The sequence below is a fragment of the Otolemur garnettii genome, unplaced genomic scaffold (assembly GCF_000181295.1).
Source record: "Otolemur garnettii isolate 467f Iridium unplaced genomic scaffold, OtoGar3 scaffold00225, whole genome shotgun sequence".
Lineage (NCBI taxonomy): Eukaryota > Metazoa > Chordata > Mammalia > Primates > Galagidae > Otolemur > Otolemur garnettii.
The window spans coordinates 1,780,983-1,791,170 of NW_003852620.1; the positions used below are offsets into that span (position 1 = coordinate 1,780,983).

The 10,188-nt window shown below is 51.9% G+C and overlaps 2 protein-coding genes across 2 annotated transcripts in view; one reads left to right on the forward strand and one right to left on the reverse strand.

The window, feature by feature from the left end:
* The first annotated feature begins 3,160 nt into the window (after nt 1-3,160).
* Nucleotides 3,161-9,301, forward strand: REC8 (REC8 meiotic recombination protein). Its single transcript, XM_003801953.2, has 19 exons — nt 3,161-3,216; nt 3,318-3,386; nt 3,530-3,672; nt 3,758-3,833; nt 3,943-4,063; nt 5,382-5,466; nt 6,033-6,112; nt 6,335-6,419; nt 6,596-6,626; nt 6,717-6,805; nt 6,974-7,023; nt 7,320-7,466; nt 7,820-7,886; nt 7,975-8,138; nt 8,295-8,343; nt 8,581-8,647; nt 8,760-8,891; nt 8,967-9,073; nt 9,156-9,301. The coding sequence occupies exons 1-19, from the start codon at nt 3,161-3,163 to the stop codon at nt 9,239-9,241; spliced, it is 1,704 nt and encodes a 567-aa protein (XP_003802001.1). The 3' UTR covers nt 9,242-9,301.
* Nucleotides 9,302-9,347: 46 nt separating this feature from the next.
* The window catches only part of IPO4 (importin 4), a 9,428-nt gene continuing 8,587 nt past the window's right edge, over nt 9,348-10,188 (reverse strand). The window contains exons 29-30 of the mRNA XM_003801954.3: nt 9,817-9,886; nt 9,348-9,701 (exon numbers count right to left, since the gene is read on the reverse strand). Coding sequence (XP_003802002.1) covers nt 9,571-9,701; nt 9,817-9,886 — 201 coding nt within the window. The 3' untranslated portion in view covers nt 9,348-9,570. The remainder of the gene's footprint in view (nt 9,702-9,816; nt 9,887-10,188) is intronic.

Here is a 10,188-nt window from a genome sequence, read left to right on the forward strand (position 1 = left end):
CCCGCCACCTTAGGTGTATGTGGCTGGCGCCTTAGCCGCTTGAGCCACAGGCGCCAAGCCCCATTTTCTCTTATATCCCACATCCTATTCATCAGTACATTATTCCTTCAAAATATATCCAGAATATGACCACTTCTTTCTGTTTCTACCACCTGCACTTTGGAAGAAACCACTATTACCAGTCATATCTCTTTCTGCTTCCTTCACGTCGTCTCTGTTTCCACTCTCGTCTGCCTTCACCTGTTCTCAGTAGAGAGCCTCTTAATGCATGGATTTGATTATATCCCTCCTCTATTCAAAACCCTCCATTGAGTCCCAGCTCACTCTAGGTAAAAACCCAAATCCTTATCTTGCCCACTGAGGTCCTATAATGTGGCCCCTTCCTCCTCTCTAACCTCACCTCTTTCCATTCTCTCGCTCATTTGCTTTGCTCCAGGCTCCTTGAAACCACCAAATACATTTCTCCCTCAGGATCTTTGCACTTGCTGGTTCTTTTGTCTAACGTACTCTTTCTTAAAATAGGTACATGATTGTCACCTCTCTTCAAATATCCCCTCTTTAGAGAGAGCAAAGCTTCCCTGAGTACTCTACCTAAATAGCAGCCCTCTTTATCTTCCTATGTTGCCTCATTTTTCTTTCTTTCTTTCTTTCTTTTTTTTTTTTAGAGACAGAGTCTCACTTTGTCACCCTTGGTAAAGTGTGGTGGCATCACAGCTCACAGCAATCTCCAGCTCTTGGGCTTTAGGCAATTCTCTTGCCTCAGCCTCCCAAGTAGCTGGGACTACAGGCTCCCATCACAACACCCGGCTATTTTTTTGTTGCAGTTTGGCCGGGGCCAGATTTGAACCAGCCACCCTCAGTATATGGGGGCTGACGCCCTACCCACTGAGCCACAGGCACCGCCCACCTCATTTTTCTTTATAGCACTGATCAATACTTCCCAAATTTCTGTTTGTCTACTTGTTTATCATCTCTTCCTCCCTACTCCACAAGAACAGAGACTTGTTTTGTTAATTGTTGTATCCCCAGTGTCCTAGAGGAGTGCTTGGCATGTAGTAGGCCTGTGACAGACACACAACAAATACTTGTTGAATTGAATGAATGAATGAACAAATAGCTTACTCAGTGTTCCTTGCTTTTTTCCTACACTGTGCTCAAAACACCATAAGGGCTGGAGCCTCCACTTTATCATCTTTGTGTCCCCAAAAGAACATTTGTAAACATTGACAAAGTACTTAATGTACAGTGATTGTAGCAATTTGTAAGCATCATGTAAAAATCAGATAGCTGGGCACAGTGGGATAGAGGTGGAACATTAGAATCCCAACCAGGCTCTCACAAAATAGCTGTGTGGTCTCAGAGAAACCATCTATATGGGCTTCTGTTTTCTCCTCTGTGAAGGCATGGCTTAGACTAGATCTCTAGCCTTTTCAGTTTGTGGGGGGTGGTGGGTTAAGATAGAGTCTCACTCTGCCACCCAGGCTAGAGTGCCTTGGTGGCAGCCTAGCTCACAGCAACCTCAAACTCTTGGGCTCAAGTGATCCTCCTGCCTCAGCTCCCAAGTAGCTGGGACTTCAGGTGCTGTCCACCTTTCTCAGCTAATTTTTCTATTTTTAGCAGAGATGAAGGCTCACTTTTGCTCAGATTGGCCTGGAGCTCCTGAGCTCAAGGGACCCTCACACCTTGGCCTTCCAGAGTGCTAAGATTACAGGTATGAGCCACTGCATCTGGTCAAAATCCCTAAATTTTGTCAACTTTGACATTATGGTTGTAAATATAGCACAACCGAACATTCATTTGACAAATATTTACTGAACTAGAGCCAGGCACTCACTGAAAAAAACAAGACCCCAAACTCAAGAGCTCCCACGTTAAAGGGAAATGTACTAAGATAGGGTCAGTTCAGCTACAATCAGAGCTAAGTCTTAGGAAGAAGCACATCCTGGAGTCAAAGCAGGGGTGGACATTCCAGGTCAAAGAAATGGCTGTGCAAAGGCAGGAGTCATGGAGACAAGAGATATTTTTAACTACAACCTTAATTTTACATAAAGAATTGAGATAAATGGCTTTTGTAGGCTGAGAAGTATGCATACATCCAACAAAGCTAGTCTACTTCAGCCAAAACATGCACACAACCAGAAAAAGACCACGCAGGGCATACCTACAACCTAAGTACCACAAGTTTAGGAAATGACCCCTTAAGTCCTCTCACTGCGTGAGATCGACTTTATCTTTGACCTGTGGAGGCTCCACATCATTCTTATTGCCTCAGCACATGACAGACTGTAGGTGGGAACACAGCCCCGCTTAGTGGAATCTGGGAGGAAGGATGGGGTCTAACCACAGGTCAGGACCTTACTCTTGGCACCCTGAGCAGGGTCAGAGCAGTTGCCCTCGGGATGACCCAACCTCCCCTGCCATGCTCGCTGCAGGAGAGAGCTGAGTTTGCTCTCCGCTCATTGGCCAGCAAAAGAGCGCCTGTTACTAGAGGCGACAACGAGACCCCATTGGTCGTAACACCTCACAATGGCCCCCAGCGGGGCGCAGGACCTTCCGATTGGTTCGTTGTCAGTCTCAGGAGACGCTGTTGCCTCGAGCCCAGGCTACTAGGCTCCCAACGCAACTTCCGTTCCCCATTGGCTGCCCTGGCAAAAGCCGCCACCTACTGAGGAGCAAGGTGCAGATCCATCGTGCGCGCGCCCTCTGCAGCGGGAACTAGTCCTGCCGGGGGGCGACACAGGCCTGCGCTGCAGGCGCTCAAAGTAGTGCAAGGCCCAGGAGCCTGGCAACGCTCCTGGGACTTGAAGACCAAGGCCTGCGCAGGAGCCCGGGCCTCCCCTGGGAACTCTGCTTCTCCAACTTGGAGTCCAACAAGGGAGACTGGTAAGTTCGACTCAGCCACGTGGTGTGCGGATCCACTGTAGGCCCACGGAGAGGGGCGTCCCAACTCCTGAGTCCCTGTTTTGTTATCTATCCCCTTAATTGTTTATCCTCCAATTGTTGATCACTTTATTAATTTGGCTTTCTGAGTACACCGCTCCCCCCTCTCCCCCGCCCCGCAGCACCTGTCCAAATCCTTACTTCTCCCGACTGTGTTGGGAATCCTGTGCCGTAAAGAATTCTTGAGTGGTGGAGTCGAGGGTGAAAGCTCAGAAGGACCATGTTCTACTATCCCAACGTGCTTCAGCGCCACACTGGCTGCTTTGCCACCATCTGGTGAGGGCGGGTCAGGGGGGCCCACCGGGACGGGAATCCAGGGATCCCAGGGTGTCGGTCCCCCTCCATCCGCTCCCTCTCACCCTCCCCTACCCCTCCAGGCTGGCAGCGACCCGCGGCAGCCGGTTGGTGAAGCGCCAATACCTGCAGGTGAACGTGGTGAAGACCTGGTAAGGCCCAGAAAAAGGCAGAGGGAGGGCCTAGTGCCGGGGTGGGAGGTACGTAAAGAGATGGGGCGGGCAAGGCTGTGGGTGCAGCGGTGATCAGGGCGTGTTTTTCCCCCAACGAAGATATTCTCAATTATGTCCCTCAGCGAAGAAATTCTCAATTATGTGCTGGTTCGAGTGAAACCTCCGCTGCCTGGCCAGCCGCGGCCCCGCTTCTCCCTGTATCTCTCAGCTCAGCTCCAGATCGGTGTGATCCGGGTCTACTATCAACAATGCCAGTACCTCGTTGGTAAGGCTGGGAACACTCAGAGGTGGGGTAGAGCTGAGTGGCCCTCCACTAGGCTGGCTCTTTACCTTGCCTTCCCTACCCACAGAGGACATCCAGCACATCCTGGAGCGCCTACATCGGGCCCAGCTACAGATCCGCATTGATATGGTAGAATCAGAGCTGTGAGTGTCCACCTAGGACCGGGATCACCCAGCCCTTGGTGGGACACCCACCCACCTGGCCTCAGCCTATCTCAGTCTCAGTCCTTGACAGCCCACCATTCTCTTGCAGACCCAATCTGCTGCTTCCTAACCACCTAGCTATGATGGAGACCCTAGAAGATGCTCCAGACCCCTTTTTCGGGATGATGTCTGTGGATCCCAGACTTCCCAGTCCTTTAAATATCCCTCAGGTAGGACTCATTTCCTCTGGAACCCCAGACTTAGCAGAAGGGGAGTGCTGCCCCAGTCTTATACTGGGGCTAGTGAAAGAGTCCATCATAGCTCTCCCCCGCAGGAGATGTGCAAGGAAGGGGACTGTCATGATTAGGGAAAGCCCAAACTGTACTTACCTACTCGGGGCCAACTTGAGAGGTGGTCTCTCCACCGGAGGCAGCTTTTGTCTCCACTCATGTCCACAGTGTTCTCATGGTTGAGGCCCTAATCCAGGCCCCTATCATCTCTCTGCACTGGCCTTCCTTGCCTGTGTCCTCCATCCATTCCCAACTCTCCCACAGCTTAATGTTAGCCCCTTCAGTTTCCCAAACAATGTCTCCTATTGCAAACAGAATACTGACATTTGGGACTCTCTTTCCCCTGGTTCAGTGCTAAACATCCCAGATTTTTCTTAGCAGATCCACTGTGCCTCTGTGGCTCCCAAACCCATCTGGGCTTGGCACCTGTGGCTCAAGTGGCTAAAGCGCCAACCACATACACCTAAGATGGTGGGTTTGAATCCAGCCCGGGCCCACCAAAATAGCAATGACGGCTGCAACCAAAAAATATCCAGGCATTGTGGCAGGCGCCTGTGGTCCCAGCTACTTGGGAGGCTGAGGCAGGAGACTCACTTGAGCCCAGGAGTTGGAGGTTGCTGTGAGCTGTGATGCCACAGCACTCTACCCAGGGGGACAGCTTGAGGCTCTGTCTCAAAACAAACAAACAAAAACCCGTCTGACCCATGTGCTCAGAAGATACCACATTCACTTCTTTGCTTGTGTTACTTCTCTAGCCCGTAATGGTCACCTTTCATTCTTTTCTAGCCAAGTCTTACATATCTTTACAGACCTGGCTCTCCACTCTTTTCTATAAAGTCTTTATCCCTCTCCTAGCCAGAACAAAATGCAGTTCATGAACTCAGCACTTTACTGGGGCCAGGGCTTATCCTTTGCCTTGACTCTTGTTGGGGTCATATCCGAGCTTGTCTCCCCACTAGATGATATATCCCTTAAGATCAGGAATCATGTGTTTACCTCAGTTCCTCAAAACACTTGACATAAGGATCCAGTGCTTTTTGCACAAATTGATGAAAAGCTACACAATTGGAGTGGGGAACAGTAAGGGCAGGAACAGGAGGAAAGGAGACCAGATGACAAGTGGATTTTCTACATGGGAATATGTGCCACAAGAGTGAGATATAAAAGATCATCGACCATTGTTTGAATAAGGTTGTGAAGGTGGGAAAGCAGGGGCTGAAGCTGAATACTGTCTTTTGCTCCCAATCCCTCCCCAAAGATTCGAAACCTCTTAGAGGCTGTGACCCCTGAGAGAGTTCTTGAGGAGATCCCTCCTGAAGTCCCTGTGGAGCCCAGGGAGCCAGGTCAGTAGAGAGAACCTTCTTTGTGGTAAGAGGCATAGGAAGGCCCAAAAGCTGAAGAAATGGCCATCTTTGAGCTTAAGATGTAAGGGGCACTTTATGTGTATACCTCATCACTGCCTCATTAGAATTCTTTGTGGCCAGATTTCTTTTTGGGGGGATGGGGGGGAGCTTAAGCTATTCTCTTGCTTCAGCCTCCCAAGTAGCTGGGCCTGCAGGTGCCCACTACAATGCCTGGCTATTTTTAGAGATGAGGTCTTGCTCTGGCTCAGGCTGGTCTCAAAAACTGAGCTCAGGCAATCCACCTGCCTCGGCCTCCCAAGTGCTAGGATTTCAGGCATGAGCCACCGTGGCCAGCCAGTGGCCAGATTTCTTATTCTCATTTTACAGATGAGGAAATTGAGGGCCGCAGTTAAACAGTGTACCAAGGGTCAGGTTGCCAGTGTCTGGCTTGGGTCTGACTAGAACCTAGTTGACATGACTCCAGAGTCTATGTTTCTGCCTCACGACATGGGTTTGAGAACTTGGAAAGAAACAGAAGGGCTAGTCTGACTTCCCTTACCCTCCAGACAGGATTCCAGTCACTGTGCTGTCTCCTGAGGTCATCACCCTCCGGGAGGAAGAGCCCATACGCCTTCTACAGATTGAGGTGAGTCGTCTCCCTGCACATGGGTCCTGAGGCCCAGCCTTCTTGGATCTACTATTCTCTGCCTCCAGAGTCCTGCCTTCTTTGTCTCCATTCTCCCACTCCCTATCCCTAAGCACCTAAGTAGGCTTCCCCGGACCTGGCCCTGTGGTGTGCCTCTTGGATCCTCTCCTTGCTTTTTTAAGAAACGGAATTGAGTATCCTCCCCTTTTTCTTTCTTGACAGGGTGAACGGGATCTCCCAGAGGTCAGCCGCCGGGACTTGGACCTTCTGATTGCGGAGGAAGATGAAGCTATCTTGTTAGAGGAAGGCAGGCCTCCCCGGCCACGTAGGGCCCGCCCAGCACTGGATGGTCAGACTCCTGGCATAGACAGACAGACTGGAACTAAGCAGTGCTCCCATTTCTTCTCTTCTGCCCTCTGAGCTCTGATTCTCTCTTTGCAGAGTTCAAGGAGGAGCCTCGGGCTCCAGAGGTTGACATTGTAGTCCCCCCACTCTCACCTCCAGCTCCTATACGGTAAGGGCAAGAATTTCTGGACCACGTGTGTGGGGGAATCTGTGTTGAGAAGGAGGGGTGTCCTAATTTCTCTTGTCTCTTTCTCTTCAGAGTGGAAGGGATAGAAGAACTACCTCCAGCCCAGGTCCTAGGCCCTGAGGAGCTGAAGCCAACTTGGGAGCCCAAGCCCCTACTGACTGGTGAGTACCCACCATATCTGGGGGCTTTCCTAGGAGTACCTCTGCATTGCTGCAGACCAGGGCCCTGTATCCCAACTTGCTCAAGGGAGGAGCCCGCAGCTTCTTGCCCTAGTGGCTGTAAGGGTAAAGGGGCTTGTGAGAGAGCCAGGACCTTGGGTGTTGTTGCAGAGGTGACGCCACCACAGGAGCTGCGTCTGCCAGCCCCACCAAGCCCAGAGGTGAGTGGCATCACTTCCAAGTCTCCCTTTCATCCCCCTTTCAGAGCTACTTCCCCAAGCCCAGGGCCACAGCTATCTTACATGGGGCCTGTGTGCTAATCAGTAAGATACCCCTTTCCACACCCCACCTTGTCTGGCCTGTACTCTCAAGATGCGCACCCTCGTGCTAGGTATGAGTTGCACAAGCATGTGGAAGCCCTGCCAAGCCCTTTCCCCAGATGCCCATTAGCTGTCCACCAGGGTGACAGGAAAAGGAATAATGGGTAGCTTTATCCACATCTTCCCTCCCAACTCAGCGGAGGAAGAGGCCCCCAGCACCCCCACCTCCTGAGAGCCCACCTGCTCGTCGCCGTCGCCAATTACTATTCTGGGACAAAGAAACTCAGATCTCCAAGGAGAAATTCCAGGAACAACTGCAAACCAAAGCCCACTGCAGGGAGTGTGTGAGTGCAGCCCAGGTTCTGCTGGGAAAGTGGGGGAGGCAGGGACAACCTGGGGCAGGTGCAAGCTGGGCCTTCTAAACTCCTATGGGGGCATTTGGGAATTTAGCAAAAATATCCCTCCATTCCCCTGTAAGCATGTGTGATGTGGGTTTACACACACACACACAACTCTTCATGCCCCCTAGTGTATCCATGGTCACCAGATAAAAGTCTTTCCTTTAGCAATAAGCCAGGCAGGTAGTGTCAGGAGCCTGAAAGAGGGGGGAATCCAGAGGCCCTAATGCACTGTGAAAGGTGAAGGGGCACTGAGTAGTTCATTCATAATGGGGCCTTTGACCTTCCCCACCACACAGCCAATGGTGCAGCCTCCTGAGAGGACAATCATGAGCCCTGCAGAGTTGTTCCGAACTCCAACTCACAGTAAGAATGGTGGGATTGGGCATCTAAGATCCTCAGAACCCAGACCCCTCACTCTTGGAATTCCTCACACCTCAAACCCTGTCCCCAGCTTGTTGGCTACCTCGAGAACTAATAGCTTTGTGGACCCACTGTGCCCAGCCACCTCCCAAGGGGCTGAGGCCAAGGCTGCCCGAGGAGGCTGAAGAAGCTGCCGAGAGGGAGCTAGCAGCTGAAGAGGAGAAGAGAAAGACTGAAATTCCAAGTGAGATCGAGGTACATGCCTCACTGCCCTGGCACAGACCCAGTGCTCTGCTTTGCCAGCAGGCTGCCCTCTACCAGGGCACAAACTCATTGGTCTTGCACCTTGAGGCCCAGGCCCCAGATGCTTGTACTGCTTGGGATCTTAGTTCTCCTTCTCCTACCCCCCAGGTCCTGAGGGAGGCCCAGGAACCCAGTGGTCCCCTGATGGTGTCTTCAGGTAAGCACTTAATGAAGAGGGGACAGTGGGAACCCACACCCTAACCACCATCCCATGAAACTAGTATCACAATGGCTGAAGCTGTTGCTGAGTGGGATGTATAAGAGGGAAGAAAGATTTATTTTCTTCACTTCTCCCACCTGTGTGCTTTTAACAAATCACTACACTGCCCTGGCAACTACTCTGACCAACTTATAGCCAAGCAGACTCCGTCTACACCTTTCCTCCCTTCAACAGAGCTCTCCCTAGAAGCAGCTGAAGAGGAGAAGTCCCGCATCAGTCTAATCCCACCAGAAGAACGGTGGTAAGAAGCCAGGCTTTGTGGAAGCTGTGGGGGAAACAGCTGCTAAGAAAGGTATGCCCCTTATCACTTTCGTGGCTGCCACCTTTCCTTCATGAGCCCCATGTTCTCCTAGGGCCTGGGCTGAGGCGGAGCAGCTAGAGCCCCCTGCACTGCCCGCAGTGCCTGAACTCCCTGAGGTGCCCGTAGAGATACCTTTAGAGCTACCCCCACAGCTGGAGCTGCTCTCACTAGAGGCTGTGCACAGGTACTAGGGAGGGGGTGCTTCAGTGGGGTGGACCCAGGCTGGGACCTCAGCTAACAGTTCTTGGTCCCCCTACAGGGCAGTGGCCCTGGAGCTGCAGGCCAACAGGGAGCCTGACTTCAGCAACCTAGTGCCACCACTCAGCCCCCGCAGGATGGCTGCTCGTGTCTTCTACCTTCTCCTGGGTGAGTATGTGTGTGTATGCATGTGTAGGGTGGGACACACAGACCAGACTCCCCTTGACCTGTCCTCTTCCCCTCTAACCAGTGCTCTCAGCACAGCAGATCCTCCACGTGGAACAAGAGGAACCATACGGGCGCCTCCTGATCCAGCCAGGGCCCAGATTCTACTGAGATTAGAGGCCATTTACAAAGCTACAGGAAACTGGGTACATTAAACCATGTCCTGCCTGCTTTGTTTCTGAATGTTCACTTCCATCTTTCCTGCTCTCAGAACCACTGTTCAAGCAGAAAGCAAACTGCCTTTATTACAGTACGATGTCATGACTCCATTTGTAACAGATCCTACCCCAGGGATACCCCTGAAAGATAGCAAGCAGGGATGACTCAAAATGGGTATGAGGCCCAGAGTCTTTGGTAAGGCACAAGCTGGAATTGGGCTGAGAGGTGGTCTTAGAGCCTGGGCAGGCTCTGTTCTGTCCGGCCCAGCTGCAGCCTGCAGTCTAGGTGGGGCCCAGTACAGCTTGGAGCTCCTGAGCCTTGTCAACAGGCAGGGAGCCCAGTGCTGTGTGGAAGCTGTCAGTGTGCTGTTTGGCCAGGAATGTCAGGAGCAGCAGCAGTGCAGCCTTGGCGTCTGGGTGGAGAATGAGAGGGAGAGGTCCTAGGAGAGGACTGGGTTCCCCAACCTTTGCTGCCCCAAGCCCCCTGAGCTCTACCACCCCACTCCTGCCCACAAATGCCACCCTCACCTGCTGGTATCTTGTCCTCAGCCAGAATGAAGCTACAGATGCGCAAAAGCTCAGGAGCCACATCTACAACCTGTAGGGAAAGAGTGGCTGACTCAGAGCAGTAGTAGCCCTGAGTGCCAGGACTGGGGTGGGTGGTCAGGGTCCTAGGGTCCTAGAGGGTAAAGTCTCATTTTAGAGCCATCTGAACTTGATATTCATTTATAAGCATCTGAGATAACAGAATACAGGAGAAAGGCCAATGAAACATGGTGGTAATAATTTTTTTTTAGAAAGGACAGGGAGGCTCGGCGCCTATAGCTCAACCGGCTAAGGCGCCAGCCACGTACACCTAAGGTGGCGGGTTCAAATCCCCAGCCCGGACCCGCCAAACAA

Excerpts from the sequence above, each read along its gene's own strand:
- REC8 (XM_003801953.2), top strand. The coding sequence starts at position 3,161 with ATGTTCTACTATCCCAACGTGCTTCAGCGCCACACTGGCTGCTTTGCC. Across the intron at positions 6,627-6,716 it reads TCACCTCCAGCTCCTATACG|AGTGGAAGGGATAGAAGAAC; the intron begins GTAAGGGCAAGA and ends CTTTCTCTTCAG. Across the intron at positions 7,024-7,319 it reads CAGCCCCACCAAGCCCAGAG|CGGAGGAAGAGGCCCCCAGC; the intron begins GTGAGTGGCATC and ends CTCCCAACTCAG.